This window comes from Prionailurus viverrinus, chromosome F1, assembly GCF_022837055.1.
Source record: "Prionailurus viverrinus isolate Anna chromosome F1, UM_Priviv_1.0, whole genome shotgun sequence".
Lineage (NCBI taxonomy): Eukaryota > Metazoa > Chordata > Mammalia > Carnivora > Felidae > Prionailurus > Prionailurus viverrinus.
Window position 1 is genome coordinate 521,088 of NC_062577.1, and position 21,166 is coordinate 542,253.

Consider the following 21,166-nt stretch of genomic DNA (forward strand, 5'->3'; position numbering starts at 1 on the left):
AAGGAACCTTCTTTCGGTCTCCGCACGTGTGCGCACACGAGGTCTGGGACTTGGGCAGTACGGCAGAATCGGGAGGGGAGAGCCGTGAACATCAAAGGGAAGCTAAGCCCCAAATTGGTCCTGCAATGGTCTACTTCTGCCGTCCTGAGATAACAAATCCATATTATTTAAGAAGTCTATGACTTGCAGCCCAAAACAACCTAGCTGGGAGACTTTTTTCCGGCTACACCGCCAGATCCGTGGGTCACAGCCCGGACCCACGGCTCCTGCCTCACGTGAACCTAGAAATGTGTATGTGTGCAGGTGGCAGGGGGGGTGGTGTGCATACAGGCACGGGACCAAGAAAGCTCAGCATCGTACAGAACGTGAAGCAGGCTCCCATGTCACAGAGTGGAACTGCTCCTCTGCTGGCGGTTGGCCCACGGAGAAGTGCTCCTGGAACCCCGGCCGAGACTCGGTAACCGCACGGCCTCCGAGACCTTGACTGCAGCTACACCTCTCTCTGTCTCTTATCTCCACAGTGCACTTACTCGAGGGACCACCTCACTGATTCCTCGTTCCCGAGAGATCGAATCCACTGTTGTGACATTATTCGGTCTTTTTCTTTTCTTCCTTATTTGCCCGGGGTTAGATCCCGTGGTCCATCGCTACAGGAACTGCTCTGCAAACCCACCTTCGGCCTGTCTGCCCTCCGCTCCTCGGTGACACGGCCTGGAAGGCGCCCGTGTCGGCCGAATGGGACTCTCCCACTCCATGCTTCCGTCACGGAGGCTGACAAAGTGGCTGAAGGAAACGCAGTCACCTGACACTCACGTCTGCTAACACTGACCATCTGGCAACGACTGGCGGTCCCAAACCATTTCCCCAGAGCACGCGTCTTCTGTGAACTGACCAGCTCACGTGGTGTCTTCATCTTGACAAAAATCTCACGGTCTCCACCTTCCTTGTTCGCAGTTGACGGGCCCTGCTTTGTATTTGATGTTGCGTCTGTGTCCTCAAAGTAGAAAGTACGCGCTGCAAGGGCCAGTACTGTCCTCTTTTTCTGTTCACCGTCACCCCCCCAGTCGCGTGCAGAACAGTTCCCGGGCCGTCAGTGTTCAATAAACAGCTGGTAAGTGGATGGGAGTAGCTTACGCGTAAACTGTGCCACTGCACGAAATGGGTGTTGATACAAAAGACCATGATGTCTTATTTTCACTGGGTTTGCTTTGTGAAACGATACCACCCACACAGAACGATACCGCCTAAGAACACGTGAGATCATTTAAAACATCCCCAAAGCCTCCTATACAGCAATCTTCTCATTCAGAACAGGAAGGAGTAGGAAGCACCAGGCCATTGCTCCATCACTCCTGCTGCAAAAAGTCCAAGAATGTAACTTGCAAAAATCTTATTTTTACAGAAATCAAGTATCTGAGAGAGCAGAGAGGTCGCAGGACAATGAAACAGGGAAGGAACAGCCATTCTGAGGCGAGAAGACTCTGGCAGCTGGCTCCGATTTCTGAACTTTACCCAGTTCTGTGGCCAGGCTTAGGCCCCGGCTTGCCCTAAACGGAGCGCTATTATGCTGGAGGAAAAACACACCAGAGCTTCTGGAGAATGGGTGGGGCTGCTGAAACAACTCGGAAACCTCCAGATCCCTAAATATGTGCTGCTATTTTCCTCGTGGTGTCTTTGTTGTATCTGGAGACTGCGTGGGAAGTCAGGGGCTTCTAAAGTGCAGACTAAAATCTCCTCCGGTACTAGAGTATTTGAGAAACAAGAGTCTTGCCTCAGGAGAAGAGTCTGTCTCAAATACGTGGCCAGTCTCCCCATCAACACATTTGCCAAATAGGAAAAGGGCACAGGGTAGGAGGCTGAAAGGCAGAGTGAATCGCCCACACTTTACAGAGTGAGGAAGAGAGCCCCAGCCTGGCTCTTTCTAGATCTCCTTTTGTGATACTTGAACCCGGAGGTAGGCTGAGCCAATGAAATCTGCAAGCCAGCCTTGTCCTAGCTCAATTCCCGGTTAGAGGGAGCTCTAGGAGAAACTGAAAACTTGTGCTACAGCGCCATCTTCTGGAAAACAAAAGAAAGGCTCCTGAATGACAACCTGTTGAACCCTTAGAATCCAAGGAGACAAAACCTTCCCTAAGTAAGAAAGGTGTCTGCTACTTCAAGTGTGACCACAGAGGTACATTTCATGACGCACTATGAGAAAACCACAGTGATACGGTTTCACAAAAAGAAAGGACTGTTTTCCAGCAACTAAATTCAAAGACATGAAGCACTGTGTTCTCACAGATAAAAAATTCAAAATGGCGGTTAGGAAGAAATTCAATGAACTATGAGAAAACTCAGAAAGGCAACTCAGTAAACTCAGGAATAAAATTAGCGAACAGAAGGAGTACTTTACAAAAGAGGCTGAAATTATGAGAAAAACACAAACAAAAATTCTGAAGCTGAAGGACTCAATGTATGAGGCTGAAAAATGTGTGACCAAACACTGGGGGCACCTGGGGGGGCTCAGTGGGTTGAGCACAGATTCTTGGTTTCAGCTCAGGTCACCATCTCATGGGTCGTGGAACTGAGCCCCGTGTCAGGCTCCGCACCAAGCGTGGAGCCTGCCTGGATTCTCCCTCTCTCTCCCTCTGCCCCTCCTCTCTGCTCATGCTCACTCTCTTTCTAAAAATAAATGTTAAAAAAATTTTTTTTAAAAAGCACTGAAAACAGAGCAGATCAAGAAGCAGATCAAAGAGAATACATGATTTGGAGGGGGGGAATCTAGAAATAATTCAGGTGGAAGAGAAGAGAGATCTGAGATTTTTAAAAAGTTAAGAAACTCCACAAGAGTTACCATACTCTATCAGACAAGCGAACCTGAGGAAAATGAGGATACCACAGGGAGGTGGTTTATTTAAAGAAAAAATAGCTGAGAACTTCCCCAAACTGGAAGAACTGGTCATGAAAGTCCACGCAGCCGAATAGGACACATTACTATCTCAATGAAAAAAGATCTTCACTAACACACCTTATAATGAAACTGTCAAGAGTCAATGGTAAAGAATTTTTTTAAAGTTTCTTTTGAGACAGAGAAAGAGAGAGAGAGAGAACAAACATGCATGCGAGCAGGGAAGGGGCAGAGAAAGAAGGAGACAGAGAATCCCAAGCATGCTCTGTACTGTCAGTGCACAACCCAATCTCATGAACCATGAGATCATGAGCTGAAATCAAGAGTCAGACATTTAACCAACTGAGTCACCCAGGAGCCCCATCAATGGTAAAAAAATTTTTAAAGCACCCAGGGGGAAAGGGACATGACTTACACCCATTAGGCTATCAACAGATTTCTCGGCAGAAACCACAGAGCAGGAGAGAGTGGAATGACATATCCAAAGTACTGACAGATAAAAACCACCAGCCAAGGGGCGCCTGGGTGGCGCAGTCGGTTAAGCGTCCGACTTCAGCCAGGTCACGATCTCGCGGTCCGTGAGTTCGAGCCCCGCGTCAGGCTCTGGGCTGATGGCTCAGAGGCTGGAGCCTGTTTCCGATTCTGTGTCTCCCTCTCTCTCTGCCCCTCCCCTGTTCATGCTCTGTCTCTCTCTGTCCCCAAAATAAATAAACGTTGAGAAAAAAAAAAACTTTAAAAAAAAAACAAAAAAAAAAAAACCACCAGCCAAGAATATTCTATCCAGCAAAGTTATCCTTCTGACATGAAGGAGAGATAAAGGCTTTCCAAGAAAACAATAGCTAAGGTAACTCACCACCACAGACCTGCCTTCAAGAAATGTTGAAAGGAGCTCTTAAAACTGAAACAAGGGGTGCCTGGGTGGCTCAGGCTGTTGAGCATCCAACTTCGGCTCAGGTCATGATTTCACAGTTTGTGAGTTTGAGCCCCATCTTGGACTCTGTGCGGACAGCTCAGAGCCTGAAGCCTGCTTCGGATTCTGTGTCTCCCTCTCTCTCTGCCCCTCCCCTGCTTATGCTCTATCTCTCAAAAATAAATAAACATAAAAAAAATTTAAAAAAAAACAGAAAATGAAAGCACACAAAATTCTGATTCAGATGACAGACATTCAGAACTAGAAAACTGTAACCCTATTTCAGAATAGTGTGTCACATACTTAATGATAGCATAAATATTAAAGGAAAGGAGCATTTAAAATAACTACAGCTACTACAATTTTACTTTTTAAAGTTTATGTATTTTTGAGAGAGAAAGAGACAAAGTGTGAGTGGGGGAGAGGCAGAGAGGCGGGGGGGGACACAGAATTCGAAGCAGGCTCCAGGCTCTGAGCTGTCAGCACAGAGCCCGACGTGGGGCTCGGACTCACAAACCCTAAGATCACGACCTGAGCCAAAGTCAGATGCTTAACGACTGAGCCACCCAGGCGCCCCTAGCTACTACAATTTGATAACAAATTCACAGCATAAGAAGAGAAAACTTGTGATACCAAAAGTATAAAAGGGAAGGCATAAAAGGATGGAATCTTTATAGATGAATGAAGCTGCTATCATCAGAGTCAGGACTATTTTATCTATGAGACATTTTATGTTAACTTCATGGTCACCACATGGCAAAAATCTAGAGCAGAGGCACAAAAGATTAAAACAGGAAGGAGCCAATCACCATGGAAAACCACCAACTGGCAAAGGCAGACAGAAGGAGAAGTTAAAGGAAACAACGGAGAGACAAAATAACCAGAAGGCAAAAGAGAAAATGGCAGTAGTGAGTGCTTACAAATCAATAATCCTCCTAAAAATAATTGGATCGCACTCACCAACAAGAAGGCATGGAGCAGGGGGAAGGATTTCAGAAACAAACAAACAAGACCCAAATATATATGCTGCCTAAAGGAGACCTATCAGCTCTGAAGATACACACAGGCTCCAAGCGAAGGGAGGGAAGATAATACTCCAAGCAAGCAAAAACCCAAACAAAGTGGGAACAGCCATACTTCTTTCAAACAAGAGAGACTTCAAGCCAGAAATGGTAACAAGACAAGGTCATTGTAGAAAAACAAAAGGGTCAATACGTTAACAAGATATAATAATCTGAGGCGCCTGGGTGTCTCAGTGGGTTAAGTGTCCAACTCTTGATTTCGGCTCAGGTCATGATCTCTCGGTTGGATTGAGCCCCACATGGGGCTCTGAGCTGACAGCATGGAGCCTGCTTGGGATTCTCTCTCCCTCTCTCTGCCCCTCTCCCACCACTCACATTCTTTCTCTTTCTCAAAATAAATATTTTTTTTAAAAAGAAGATATAACTGTAAATGTATACACTCCCAACACCCAAGTACCAAAACATATTAACCAAGTACTAACAGATCTTAAGGAAGAAAGAGACGATACAATAATAGTAGGTGACTTCAATACCCCACTATTAACAATGGATAAATGGTCCAGACAGAAAATCAGCAAGGAAATGTTGCCACTGAACCCTACTTTAGAACAAAGGGACTTAACAGACATTACAGAACATTCCATCCAACAGAAGCAGAATACACATTCTTAAGTGACAGCAGGACAGGCTCCAGGACAGATCACATGACAGGACATAAAACAAATATCAGAAAATTTAAAAAGAAATTATACCATCTTTTCTGACCACAATGGTATGAAATTAGAAATCAAAAAGAGGAAGGTGAGAAGAACTACAAATATGTGCAAATTGAATGATTCTAAACAACCACTGGGTCAAAGAAGAAATCAGAAAAGAAATAAAAAATTTTCTCAAGACAAATGAAAACGAAAATACAAACATATCAGATTTGTGGAATCGATGGAGTAAAGCAGTTCGAAGAGGAAGGTTTTTTTTTCCTTAAAAAAGTTTATTGACATTCTATGCAGTGAACGTACTGTGCAGTATTAGTTTCCGGAAAAGATTTCAGTGGCTCATCACTCACATACAACACCCAGTGCTCATCACACCACGTGTGCTCCGTAACACCCACCACCCATCTAGCCCATCCCCCACCCACCTCCCCTCCAGCAACCTTCAGTTTGTTCTCTGAAAGCTGATAGCAAAAATGACCATATTAATAAATTAGAGAGATTTCAAATAACCTAATTTACACTTCAAGGAACTAAAAAAAGAAGAACAAATTAAGTCCAAAGTTAGCAAATGGGAGGTAAAAATAAGGTTCAGAGCAGAAACAAATGAAATAGAGACCAGAAAAATAGCAGAAAGGATTGAAGAAACTAAGAGCTGGTTCTTGGAAAAAATAAACTACACAGACAAACCTTTAGCTACACTAAGAAAAAAAGAGGAGACTCAAATAAAATTAAAGAGATGGGGCGCCCGGGTGGCTCAGGCGGTTAAGTGTCCGACTTCAGCTCAGGTCATGATCTCACAGTTCATGAATTTGAGACCTGCAAAGGGCTCCCTGCTGTAAGCACAGGGCCTGCTTTGGACCCTCTGTCCCCCCCTCTCTCTCTCTCTGTCCTTTCCCTGCTTGCTCTCTCTCTTTTTTTAAAAAATGTCTATCCACTCTTGAGAGAAAGAGAGAGGGAGAGAGAGGGAGGGAGGGAGGTAGGGAGGGAGGGAGGCAGGCATGAGCAGGGGAGGGGCAGAGAGAGGGAGATACAGAATCCCAAGCAGGTTCCAGCTCTGAGCTGTCAGCACAGAGCCCAACACGGGGCTCGAACCCACAGATGAGACCATGACTTGAGCCGAAATTGGATGCCCAACCGACTGAGCCACCCAGGTGCCCCTCCCTGCTTACTCTTTCTCTCAAAAATAAATAAATATCTTGGGGTGCCTGGGTGGCTCAGGTGGTTAAGTGTCTGACTTCGGCTCAGGTCATGATCTCATGGTTCATGAATTCAAGCCCCACATCAGGCTCTGTGCTGACAGCTCAGAGCCTGGAGCCTGCCTCAGATTCTGTGGCTCCTTCTCTCTCTCTGCCCCTCCCTGGCTCACACTTTCTCTCTCTCTCTCAAAAATAAACAAAAAAATTAGAAAAAAAAATCCAAAAAAAAAAAAAAAAGAGGAAGAAATGAAGAGACATTACAACTTAAACGACAGAAATATATAGGATCATATACTATGAACAATTATAGGCCAGGATATTACGCAACCAGAAGAGATGGATACATTTCTAGAAACACACAACCTACCAAGACTGACTCAGGAAGAAAGAGAAAGTCTGAACAGACCAGTAACGAATAATGTGATTGAATCAGTAAACAAAAACCTCCCAACACAGAAATCTCTAGGAACTGACAGCTTCACTGGTGAATTCTACCGAACATTTAAGAAAAACTAACAATCTTCCTCAAACTCTTCAAAATAATGAGGAGGAGGGAACATTTCCAAGTTCTTTCTAGAAGGCCTTGATACCAAAACCAGAGAAGACCACAAAAAACTATAGACCAGTATCTCTGATGAATATAGATGTAAAAATTCTCAACAAAATATTAGCAAGCCAAAGTCAAGAACGCAGTCATAGGATTATATATCACGATAAAGTGGGATTTATCTCTGGGATGCAAGGGTGGTCCAATACACGCAAATCAATAAACGTCACAGATCACCTCAATAAAAGATAAAAATCACACACTCATCTCAACAGACACAGAAAAAGCATCTGACAAAACGCAACATCCTTTCGTGATAAAAAAACCTTAACAGACTGGATATAGAAGGAACATAACAAAATAGGGCCATTTACAACAAAGTGACAACTAGCATTATACTCAATGGAGAAAAACTGAGAGCTTTTCCTCTAAGATCAGGAAGAGGACAAGGATGTCCTCTCTCTCTACTCCTATTCAATATAGTCCTGGAAGTGCTAGCCAGAGCAATCAGGCAAGACAAAGAAATAAAAGGCATGCAAATCAGAAAGAGAAAAGTAAAACTGTTACTATTTGTTGACATGATTTTACATATAGAAAATCCCCCAGAGCAAACCCAGATAACAGTTGGAACTAATCAACAATTTCAGCAAAGTTGCAGGATGCAAAATCAACACATAAACCTGTTGTATTCCTTTACAGTAACGATGAGACATTTGAAAAAGAAGTAAAGAAAACCATCCCATTCACAACAGCATCAAAAACAATAAACTACTCAGGAACGCTTTTAACCAAGAAGGACAAGATCTGTACAATGGAAACTGTAAGAGCTTCCTGAGAAACAGAAGACGACACAAACAACTGGAAAGACATTGCACGTTCATAGATCACAAGTATTAATACCGTTAGAATGTTTACACTACCCAAAGCCATGTACAGATTTAACATAATATCCATCAAAACACCAAAAGGATTCTTCACAGAAACAGAAGAAACAATCCTAAACTCTGCTGTGGCATCACTAAAGACACTGCAGTCAGAGGGATCCTGACAAAAAGAACAAAGTCAGAGGTATCACGCTTCCTACTTTCAAACCACACTACAAAGCGATGATAATAAAAACAATACATTACGGGCACAAACGCAGACACACAGAGCAACAGAACGAAACAGAGCCTGCCATCAAATTGTGGCAAACATGGTCAACTAATTCTGCAAGGGAGCCAAGGACACCCAATGGGGAAAGGACAGTCTCTTCAACAAATGGTGCTGGGGAAACGTGCAGAACAACGAGAGTGGGCCCCTCTCGCACCACTCACAAAAATTAACTCAAAATAGATCAAAGACTTAAACATAAAGACCTGACAGCATAAGACTTCTAGAAGTCTTCTAGAAGAGAACAGAGGAGAAGCTCCTGGACACTGGTCCTGGCAATGGTTTTCTGCATGACACCAAAAGCACGCGCAACAGACACAAAAACTAACAAATGGGACTGTCCCAAACACGGAAGCTTCCGTAAAGCAAAAGAAACAATTACTAAAATGAAAAGGCGACCTACAGAATGGGAGAAAATTTTTGCAAGTAACCAAGACATGGAAACAACCTAAAGGTGCATCGGTGGATGAACGGATTAAAAACGATGGGGCATATGTACACAACGGAGTATTACTCGGCCACGAGAAAGGAAACGTCCTGCCGTGTGTGACAACATGGACGGACCCTGAGAGCACTGCACGGAGTGAAGCAGTCAGATGGAGAAGGACACACGCTGTACGATATCACTTCTATGTGAGATCTGAAACAGTCAAGCTCATAGAACAACAAAGAGTAAAACTGGTTACCGGGGACGGGGCAGGGTGGGGGGATGTCATTTCACGGTACAAACTCACAACAAGTAGGAGAGAAATCATAAAGATCTACGGAGCAGAGTGGTTAATACCGACAGCCGAGCTGCACTGTAATTATGTGACATGGGAGAAGGCACTAAACGGTCCTACGACAGCAATCTCGTTACAACAGATAAATGTATCAAATTAGTAAGTTGGACATCTTAAATTTACACAATGATATGCGGCAAATATATTTATTAGAATGTCAAAACAACTTGCATGATAAAGAGGAATTAATCCACATGCAGAGATCTTGGCAACTTATTGAAAAAATAGAAAGCAGTCTGTTTTATTGATGTCTGGGGAGTGTTTTTCTCTACGGGGCCTCTAAAAGTATAATAGCGAAATCTTATTATTGCAAAAACTTGACTCTTTCTCTCTTAAGAGTTACAAGCTTTTTTGATTACATTCCTTCATTCACAAAAGGAGTTAAGTAAAATAAACTGTATGTTATGTCCTTTATTTTGGAGAAAATAAAGCAGGGAAGAGGGACAGTGAATGCTGAAGATAAAGCAAGATTAGCTTTCAGGGGTGCCTGGGTGGCTCAGTCAGTTAAGCGTCTGACTTCGGCTCAGGTCATGACCTCACGGTTCCTGGGTTCAAGTCCCGCGTTGGGCTCTGTGCTGACAGCTCGGAGCCTGGAGCCTGGAGCCTGATTCAGACTCTGTGTCTCCTTCTCTCTGCCCCTCCCCTGCTCACACACTCTCTCTCTCAAAAACAAATAAACATTTAAAAAAAAAAAAAAAAGGGGCGCCTGGGTGGCTCAGTCGGTTAAGCGTCCGACTTCAGCTCAGGTCACGATCTCACGGTCCGGGAGTTCGAGCCCCGCGTCGGGCTCTGGGCTGATGGCTCAGAGCCTGGAGCCTGCTTCGGATTCTGTGTCTCCCTCTCTCTCTGACCCTCCCCCGTTCATGCTCTGTCTCTCTCTGTCTCAAAAATAAAAAATAAAAACGTTAAAAAAAAAAATTACAAAAAAAAAAAAAAAAAAAAGACTAGGTTTCAAATAGTGCAGTCAGGAAAGGCCTCATTTAAAGGTAATATTCAGAGAGAAACCTGAAGGAGGTAAGGGAATGAGCCATGTGAACACCAAAGGAAGACAATTTCAGGCAGGGCAACAACTAATGCCAAGGCCCTGAGGTGGGGATGTGCCAAGCTGTGGGAAGAACAGCCAAGGAGCCCAGGGTGGCTAGAGGCAGAAAGAAGGATGGGGCAGCAGGGGGGTAGGGGGACCTAGGAGGTGAAGTCAGAAAGGCAGGAAGAAGCCGGGCACAGACAGCGAGCCTGGCTGTTAAAGTGAGTGAGACGGAAAACCCCCGGGGTGGAGAAGAGGCCGTGAGGTAAAATGGTCTAAACTGTGCTCTAAGAGGATTGCTTGGCTGTTGTGTTGGAAACGGATCGGGAAGGTGGGGGAGGAGGGGCGCGGAAGGTGGGGGAACCAGCGAGAAGGCTGTCACGGAAGGCAGGGGACAGCGGTGGTGCTGTGAACAGGGAGGGGGCCGTGCAGCGAGCGATGCCCAGAGTCGGGATCCTCGGTGACAGCAGAGCCACCGGACTCGCTGGCGGCAGGATGTGAGCTGTGACAGAATGACAGGGCTTCCAGGTGCCTTGGAGGCTGCAGTTCTGGGCTCCTCGGCTCACGGGGTACTCGGAGGACCCTGGCATTCAGAGGTCAGAGCGCCGGGCAGAAATCAGGGAGCGAGACTGGGAATCACTGGTTCAACAGAAAACCAGGAGATTCGAGCGTCCCAGAGCCCAAAGAAAGAGCTCTCAGGAGGGGGCGTGGTCCGGTGGGTCAAATGCGGACAGGTGCGAAGACGCGGACCGGGCAGCACTGGCCAAGAGTCAACTTGACATAAGCACTCGTGAATTCGAAGTGGGATCGGTCAGCACACCACGTGTCCCCGGTACGTTACCATCGGCCACACAGGAGCAGACATAATGCATTTAAACAGAGCTGGGGTCCTGGCAAAGGAGGGACACGTAGAAGAGGGAGCAACAGAGGTGGGGGTCCCCATGAGGGGGCTAGGACTGACCACGGGGCAAGGTGACAGGCTTGTTGGTAACGACGGGACTGAAGGCATACTGGAGGCACCAAAGGGGGTTCACCAGACCAGCGTGAACAGGAGATCACGCAGGGTCTGCTTGAAATGGAGATTAATAAAGATTTTAGCTGCCAGAGTCTCAAGACTGGAGTGGATGAGATCGGGCGGAGGACAAGATCATTGGACGTGAACAATCAAGAGACCAAGAAGTCGGAATATTAAAGAGGTCTGCCAACATGCATTTTAAGGTCACCAAGTATTTGGGGCGCCTGGGTGGCTCAGTAGGTTACGCATCTGACTCCTGGTGTCGGCTCAGGTCATGATCTCACGGTTCGTGAGTTTGAACCCTGCATGGGCTTCTACGTGGGATTCCCTCTCTCCTTCTCTCTCCGTCCCTCCCCGGCTCACGTTCTCTCTTTCTCAAAATAAATACATAAACTTAAAATAGACAGACAGACAGACAGACAGACAGACAGACAGAAAGAAAGAAAGAAAGAAAGAAAGAAAAAGAAAGAAAGGGAACAAAATCACCAAGTATGAGGACAGGAGCGATGTCGCAGAGAGAGTGTGCTAGGAAGAGGAACTTTTTAGGATAAGGAAATATGGTAGGCACACCGAGCGGTACGCTAGGATGCGAAGGGCTCCTTGTCCCCAGACGTGTCTAGGTGCACACATACGCACCCGCGGGGGAACAAGGGCTGTTTTGCGGTTTACTGTTAATGTCATGAGTTTACATAAATGGTATCATACTGTATTCTGCGTGACTTTCTTCCATTGGATTTTTTCCACCTCATAAAATAAATTTCTTTTCAAGATAAAACAACGCTTACAATACACAGTTCCTAAAACTGTGAGTCCAATTCAAAAAAGGGATAAAATACCACCTTTAAAACATATTTACCTTGAAGCTTTCTGCTAAGTTCAAGTTTTTCCTGCTCAAGGCGCTTAATTCTTCTCTCATAAGCTTCCGTGGCCAAGTTGTTGTCCAGAGTCCTCTGAACGTTGACATCCAGGTCGAGGGAAGCGGGCCCGGCTGTCACTCGTAAACAGCTCCGATCAGAAAGAACACTGCGGAGACAAAACAAGGTGAGTTCACACAGAAACAGAAAGTCTGAAGGAAAAAAGAGCCTTTTGAAACTGTCCATTTAAAACATGGATTTAAATAGCTAATTACAGTTGGCCATCTCTGCAGTGACTGTAAAACACATTTTTTGCACAACTCAACACAAATGACTTTTTAGAAGAATTTTTAAGTGAAAAATCGTCCCACTTATCTTGAATTTTAATAACCACAAATCGTAAAGTGAAGTTTGCTGAAAACAAGGTGACCACCCAAGTGAAATCATAGTCCAAAGCACACATCATGTTCTCGCTATCAAAATTTGGATGCAAAAGTGAATGCTTTAATTCAATACTTAGCTAAAAATACGTAAAGTGTTGGACATCCAACAGCGAGCAAAAGAGACGCTTGCCCATGAAGAGCTTGGCTTCCAGGGACAGAAACAAACCAGACAAATGAGTAAAATCTTCAGGGCATTAGAGCTGCCTGCTAAGAGACAAAGCAGGGAAGGAGTGTGTGTGTGGGGGTGTCGAGCATTAATGGGGAGGAAATAAAAATCTAGACAAAGTGGCCAGGCAGCTATCACTCAGAAAGGAACTCGGAAGAAAGTCCAGAGCGAGGAAGGGGACCAGCCAAGGGAGCCACAGGGGAATCAGCATTCCAGGCAGATGGAACAGAAGTGCAAAAGCTCTGAGGCGAGAGCGTGTCTGGCACATTCACAGGCCAGAAAGGAGACGTGTGTGGCTGGAGTCGAGTAAGCAAGGTCGAGAGTAGGGAGAAACAGAAAGATAAAGGAAGCCAGTCGTGCAGGGCCTTGTGAGAAGTTTGGTTTGGATTAAGATACGAAGGCACTGGGCTTGGGAGGACAGTGGGGGCTGGTCCTGAATGGAGGGGCGATACGCTGTGACTTTTGGCAGGACCAGACGCGTTCAGAGAAATCCAAGAGACAACATTAGAAACACGTGAAGCGGGTGGTTGAGAGATGCTAAGTAGGAGAGAGCGGAGAGGTCTCTGCCGGGGACACACCAGCAAATTTCTGGCAGTGTGCCAGAGCGTAAGCGGGAAAGGTCCCAAGACTAAGCGCTGGGGCACAGGGCCAGAGACAGAGGAGTGGCCAGAGAGGTGAGAGGCGGCCAGGCAAGTGCCCCGGAAAACCCCCCAGTTCATCCACACAGACGAGAGCCCGGGGCCAGAGGGAGGCAGGTGGTCCACGTGTGAAGGAGCCTGCGGAAACCACCCGCCGCAACCTCTCCGTGAAACAGGAGGCGAGACTGCGAGGTGAGAGCATGGCGACAGAGGTTTCAGAGGAAAGTTCAAAGCACGAAACAGTTACCCGGGGGAGCGGAAGAATGGGCACGGAGGGTAACACGGCACGCTTTCCAGGCAGCAAGAGGAGCGCGGGAGGTTGGTAACCACGAACTTAAGGAAGGACCAGCAAGAGCGGTCAGGTGTTTTTCTCTGGACCCTGAGCGGCACAGGTGCGGGCAGAAACGGGGACTGTAAGGATGATGTCACCTTAGCGAAACCACGTGACAGAGCAGGAGGCGGCCGAGGAGTCACGGGGCACACGAGTGATTACAATCGCACTCAGCTTAAGCCGGGTAAGGAGGAACGGGCAGCGGGCATCGGAGTGGTGGCCCGTGAGAAGACGGCCAAGGTGACGGGGCCTGCCTGGCACACGGGGTGTATTTGCTCAAGAGCAAGGGACTCTTCCAGTTGGTGCCCGTGGCTAAGAGTAAGATTCTGAGCTCTACTGTCCTTCTTTCTCCTCCAAAATCACTTAAAGTCCTCGTGTGTTTAACTTTTTCCTGCAGTAGCTTCATCCTGTATTGAAATTTTTTGTTTTTTTTCAAGGCTTTCTTGTACAGATTTTAAAACCTCAGTTCATTTTAATGGGCTTTAAGCTGTCCAAAGTATGTTAACTTTTCAAACTTACCAGCTACTAGTGTATGTGAAACCAACAAACGGCAGGTGGTGGCCAGAAAAGGCGGTATGTGTGGGGGGGGGCATCGTTTCCTAAGGGACGAGAAAACATCTGGTAAGAAATAAGCGACTGTGACCTGCAGGCCGATCCACATATTAGACGTCAAGTGGAAATACGGGCCCGTGGATTTAGAAACCCCGATCTGGTTTGGTGCAGATGCATAGTGACGTACGATAAAATTCTAATAACAACGAAAATCGAGACTGAAAGGCTGACGCCGAGAGTCCAGTCATTAATCACGTATTCATACCTGCCGATCTGCCTCGTCGCTAAGAATTATTTGTGACTCGAAATCAATACTCACAGTCCTTCTGCACTCGCTCAGGGACGTATGCAAGGAAACAAACAAACAAAACCGAGCTGCCCGGGGCCTACGTTCGCAGCTGGCACTGGACAGGGAGGCGTTCTGCCTTCCTGGGTCAGCTGAGATACTACCAACCCATGCTCTTTCCGGGGCCTACGTGTGCCATGTCTTTCACAGTTTTCTGCCCTGCAGGCACAGGGCCCAAGAGCCATCCGGCCCTCCTAAGCAAGGCGGCTGCGGCGTGCCCTACAAAGAAGTATGTGCGTTAGACAAGCTCTGTTCGGGCGCGAGTTACGTGGCTGCTGGCTGTGAATTCGAACTTCATCAATCAACAGTATACATGAAATAAAGTGACTTTAAATAGAAACATACATAAAACAAGGTTATGTATTGATTGGCTGATCAAAAGACCAGAGGCTCACAAGAACCTAACCGTGAGTTTCCCCTAGGAGTTTCCCTGGTTCACTAACACAGGGTACACAGAAACCTAGTTGAACATGTAACTACCATGATCAGAATCGACTGTACCACGTATCGAATTTGGAAGGACTCAAATTTCTGTTAATGGTAAATACAACTCCTATAATAAGAAAGAAACTGATGAGGAAAGCCCAGAGAGGGAAGCATAAGAAGTTCTTAACTGCCTTGCATATGCTACTTACTGAACAGTGAAAAGTGACATAAAATTAACATAAAAATTCTTAGTGTAGAATTAAAACCATAAGAAATAAAACAGTGGAATAAAAAATAAAGTTCAAATCAAGAAGACAGGGCCCCCGGGTGGCTCAGTCAGTTAAGTGGCCGACTCTTGATTTCAGCTGGGGTCATGATCTCACGGTTCTGTGAGTTCGAGCTCCACATCTGGGCTCCACACTGATGGTGTGGAGCCTGCCTGGGATTCTCTCTCCCTTTCTCTCTCTCTCTCTCTCTCTCTCTCTCCCTCTCTCTGCCCCTCCCCCACTTGTGTTCTCTCTCCCTCTCTTTCTCTCTCTCAAAATAAACTTTAAAAAAAAAAAAAAAGACTAACCAGACAAAAACCATAAAATCATGCATTCTTCTTGTCCTAAATTGCACCTATGTAACCTAAAGGTTTGGAGCAGGGGTCGAGGACCTAACAGGCCCGTAAGCCCCAGGTGGTTGAAGGCCTGGCTACCCTGTTGGTCTGCCACCACCCCAGGTAAGGCCGGGACCTCAGGACAGGCAGGCCGTAGATTTCCACCCCCTTCTTTCCCCACAACTTTGCTATCTCTCAAGGCACCACCACCGGGCATGGGCAGCTCTCCCAATGGCATCAGCAGAAGCAGCTTCCTGCCAACGTTCGACGGCCCCAACCAAGCTGATGGAAGGCGGTGGGGGCGCTTGTTAACCAAAGCTCAGGTTCTTATGAATAAATGCTTCTCAATTTATTTACCCTGGGTGATTTGTCAAGCCCCGCAATGGTCCAGTACCATGGCGCTCTTGAAGGAGAGATTGGCCAACCTCCTCACTCTGCCATCATGAGTCCACTTTTCTAAGCAGCTAATTTCTCCTCTTCCTCGGAAACCTAAGGCATCACTGACCTAATGAGTAAATCGTGAAGCTGAATTCTGCTCCTTGTCATGAATAAACATGTTCACCTCAGTGGACTCTCTTAATCGCTTCACGTCTGGGAGAATAAATACTAGAAGCCATGATAACGGTCTGACTGGTAATTGATGAGGAGGCCCATGAAACTGCTTTATAACCATGTTAAAAAGGAAGAGACAGAACCCCTTCACAGAGTCATACTTACAGAGTTCTTTAAACAATCATCATCCACATCAAAATTGGATGTATCTGTGGGGCTACTAACTTCTGGAATATAAGGTGCTTCACAGTTTCGAATATTATCCCAATCGATTCCATTGAAAAAGGGGTGTTTCTTAAAGTCTTCTATGCCGTTCTGACCCAGTCGGTGTTCTCTGCTGCAAATGAGCCTTCGAATAAGATCCTTAGCATTTTCAGACACATCGGTCACTTGAGCTGGAAACTGAAACCTCTCCTGAAAAACAGACACAAAATAGAAACCAGTGTTGAACTCCCTAAGTAGGCTGATGAACATTCATTCGTTCTTCAAGATGCGCTTTCTCTTAAAAATGTCTAATAAGTGTTCACTGCTACCAAGTACTCATACTACAGGAGATCCAGGGATGGGTGAGAACAGAGAATTTTCCTAAAGGAACTTGTCATTTTAAGTGTGACTCAGTCATGCACACACTGCAGGAAGAAGAAAAAATCAAATGCCAACGTACCTCACTCTGCTGTCGGAATGAAGAGAACTTATTAAAAGTAGAGTCTGACTCAACCTTTCAAGAGAGCATATGTGACGGGTAACGTTCGGATAAGTCGCGAACGAAGGGCTGAGTAACGGTAACAGATATTTGGAAAGAACGGAACGTGTACTTGACACCATGACGTGCTCTACGCACCCACCTGGTGAGTCCTCACAGCGGGGGTCGAAGGCAGGCACCTCTCTTATCCCAGCTGCACAGAGGAGGAAACAAAGGCCCAGGGAGTTCGCTCCCAGTCATACGACGGGCTTGGGTGGAGCGGCCCAACTCCGGAACCCACGCTCTGGCCCGCCATGTCACAGACAACGGTGTCTCTCCGAAATGCTCGATGCGCTAATTACAACTGCGTAGCCCTTCCCTGTCTGTCCACTCTTCCTAACTACTTTAGCAGGTTACCTTCACAGCCAGGTACCAGAGCGCCAACTCTACAGGAAACGTCGACTCTCTGGAAAAGCGTCAACTACACAGCAGAGTCAACTAATTGTAACTGTTTCACCAGATCAACTAAGAAGAACAGATCGTCACTCCTTTTATGGGATATTCCTATTCCAGATTTTTGCAACTGCTCATGCTCTGCTGAAACCAATCAACCAGAAACAACTTCTTCTTATAATTTATTTCTATTTCACTTGGTACTAAATGGATTAATAAGGTTCTATTCATTTGTCCCTGTGGTGAATCTGGATTGTTTCCACTGCTTTGATCATAAGCAAGACTGGAAGAAGTATTCCTGTACATACATCTTGGTTGAACTGAATGTTTCCTTTAGGGCAGAGTCCTAAAACTCAAGTTGCTCAATCCAAAGTTCTATCATTTTTTAAAAAATTTTTAAGTTATTCATTTATTGTGAGCGAGCGAGCGAGCAGGGGAGGGGCAGAGAGACAGGGAGACAGAGAATCCCAAGAAGCTCTGCACTGTCAGCGCACAGCCCGATGTGGGGCTTGAACTCACGAACTATGCGATCGTGACCTGAGCCGAAACCAAGAGTTGGACACTTAACCAACTGAGCCACCCAGGCCCCCCCAAAGTTCAACCGTTTTTAAGGCTCTAGATGCGTACTTATAAACTTGTTGACAGAAAGGCTACATCAATTTATATTCCTATCAACATCTAACAACATTCATCTCACTGAGTTATTTACAGTACAGAGTATAATTTTTCATCTTTGCCAGGTGAGAAAACAAATAGCTCATTTTTATTTTGATTTGCATTTTGTGTTATTACTGCCAAGGATGAGAATTTTTTAAATGTATTCTAGTTATTAATGTACTTATAGTATTAAGGATACAAATTATCTGTTTACGATCTTTGTTATTCTACTGATGAAACCATTTAATTTCCTATTTAAAAAAAAATTTTTTTTTTATTATTTATTTATTCTTGAGACAGAGACAGAGCGGGAACAGGGGAGGGGCAGAGAGAGAGGGAGACACAGAATCTGAAACAGGCTCCAGGCTCTGAGCTGTCAGCATAGAGCTTGACGCGGGGCTCGAACCCACGAACTGTGAGATTGTGACCTGAGCTGAAGTCGGACACTGAACCGACTGAGCCACCCAGGCGCCCCTTAATTTCCTATTTATTAGCATTTCTAATAAAATACAGGCAAAGGGAGAGCTAATAATCTTACGTCTAATTTATGGATTTTGATTATTCATGTTTAGTCATGTTCCCTATTAGCACAGAAATTCAACTGTTCACTGTTCTTAGAAAATATTTTCTTTTTAAATATCACATTACTTTAAATTTATTACATGTATTATTTACCACATTCAGTTGTTGAAAAAAGTGAAATATACTAACTTTATGATTCATAATTTTTCCATATGTCTCCACCAGAGATTCTGCATAAAATGGTGTTTCTCCATAAAGCATTTCATACATACAGACGCCCAAAGACCACCAGTCACACTCAGGTCCATATCTGCCTTTCCCGTCTTCCATAGCTTGAAGGATTTCAGGAGAGATATAATCTGGAGTTCCAACAGCCACTGAAGACTGGACCTGAAGAAGTTCACACACTATTAGTAATCTACTACATTAGAAATAAATAATTGCTAAATTTTTTTTTAACGTTTATACATTTTTGAGAGAGAGAGCATGAGCAGAGGAGGGGCAGAGAGAGAGGGAGACACAGAACCCGAAGCAGGCTCCAGGCTCCGAGCTGTCAGCACAGAGCCTGACGTGGGGCTCAAACTCACGAACTATGAGATCATGACCCGAGCTGAAGTCGGATGTTTCACCGACTGAGCCACCCAGGCGCCCCAATAAATAATAATTTTTAACTAAAAATATTTAGATTTACTTAAATACACAACAGACATTATTTCAAAACAACTACAACTTTTTCATTACCTGAATTTGGTCTCCTTGTACACACAATTAAATTTTATATAATCTCCACACTGGCAGTCCTCTGATTTCATAACACTATAGAATATTTATTACTGCTGTTGCTTCATTGACTATACTTAGGGTTGCCATATGATTTGGACACACAACCATTAAAAACAAATTGAATACTCAGTACAGAACATTCATTACTGATATTATCTGACTACCATGTACATATTAAAAAAAAAAAAAAATCAACCTGGGAAAATCCTACAATTCATTAAAAAAAAATTTTTTTTAATGTTTATTTATTTTTGAGAGAGAGAGCGTGAACAGGGGAGGAGCAGAGAGATAGGGAGACACAGAATCTGAAACAGGCTCCAGGCTTCGAGCTGTCAGCACAGAGCCCGATGCGGGGCTCGAACCCACGGACCGCAAGATCGTGACCTGAGCCAAAGACGGGCGCTCAACCGCCTGAGCCACCCAGGCACCCCTACAATTCACTGAAAGGAAGAAAAGTAACTCGCCCCAAAAAGGCCAGTATTTATGAGCAGTCCAGAAATTATTTCAAAATATCCTTTTTTTAAACATCTCAACTGAAACCTAAGGAAATAAATATTGACAACGTACTGCAAACTACTTATTAATTTAAAAAGTTACAAAGGGAGAAAAACATACTCTTCAAAAAATTAAGTCCCAATAAAGAATAGCTGAGCATATAATTATGGTAAGTTAGATGTAAATGAGAAAATAATTGCTAAAAATGATTTGGGGAACACATCTTATAAGGTACTCTAAAGTACAAGAAAATTAATTCTTTGTATGTTTTAAAGGAGCAGACCACATTCAGGTCCTTTATCTATTTTGAGTTAATTTCTGTGAATGGTGTAAGAAAGTGGTCTAGTTCCATCCTTCTGCATGTTGCTGTCCAGTTCTCCCGGCACCATTTGTTAAAGAGACTGTCTTTTTTCCATTGGATATTCTTTCCTGCTTTGTCAAAGATTAGTTGGCCATACTTTTGTGGGTGTAATTCTGGGGTTTCTGTTCTATTCTATTGGTCTATGTGTCTGTTTTTGTGCCAATACCATACTGTCTTGATGATTACAGCTTTGTAGTAGAGGCTAAAGTCTGGGATTGTGATGCCTCCCGCTTTGGTTTTCTTCCTCAATATTACTTTGGCTATCCGGGGTCTTTTGCGGTTCCATACAAATTTTAGGATTGCTCGTTCTCATCAAAACCCTAGAGAAGAAAGCAGGAAAAAACCTCTGACCTCAGCTGCAGTAATTTCTTACTTGACCCATCCCCGAAGGCAAGGGAATTAAAAGCAAAAATGAACTATTGGGACCTCATGAAGATAAAAAGCTTCTGCACTGCAAAGGAAACAAGCAACAAAACTAAAAGGCAACCAACAGACTGGGGAAAGAGATCTGCACATGAAATATTGGACAAAGGGCTAGTATCCAAAATCTATAAAGAGCTCACCAAACTCCACATCCGAAAAACAAATAATCCAGTGAAGAAATGGGCAGAAAACATGAATAGACACTTCTCTAAAGAAGATATCCAGATGGCCAACAGGCACATGAAAAGATGCTCAACGCTGCTCCTCATCAGGGAAATACAAATCAAAACCACACTCAGATACCACCTCACACCAGTCACAGTGGCTAAAATGAACAAATCAGGAGACTATAGATGCTGGCGAGGATGTGGAGAAACGGGAACCCTCTTGCACTGTTGGTGGGAATGCAAACTGGTGCAGCCGCTCCGGAAAAGTGTGGAGGTTCCTCAAAAAATTAAAACTAGATCTACCCTATGGCCCAGCAATAGCACTGCTAGGAATTTACCCAAGGGATACAGGAGTGCTGATGCATAGGGGCACGTGTACCCCAATGTTTATAGCAGCACTCTCAACAATAGCCAAATTATGGGAAGAGCCTAAATGTCCATCAACTGACGAATGGATAAAGAA

At 44.9% G+C, this 21,166-nt stretch overlaps 1 protein-coding gene across 6 annotated transcripts in view; it reads right to left on the reverse strand.

Moving 5' to 3' along the window:
• The window catches only part of CDC42BPA (CDC42 binding protein kinase alpha), a 323,204-nt gene that overhangs the window by 147,303 nt on the left and 154,735 nt on the right, over window positions 1-21,166 (reverse strand). For all 6 annotated transcript variants that reach the window (XM_047839756.1, XM_047839754.1, XM_047839753.1 and 3 more), the window contains exons 7-10: window positions 18,664-18,864; window positions 16,326-16,574; window positions 14,203-14,282; window positions 12,108-12,274 (exon numbers count right to left, since the gene is read on the reverse strand). In XM_047839756.1, coding sequence (XP_047695712.1) covers window positions 12,108-12,274; window positions 14,203-14,282; window positions 16,326-16,574; window positions 18,664-18,864 — 697 coding nt within the window. The remainder of the gene's footprint in view (window positions 1-12,107; window positions 12,275-14,202; window positions 14,283-16,325; window positions 16,575-18,663; window positions 18,865-21,166) is intronic.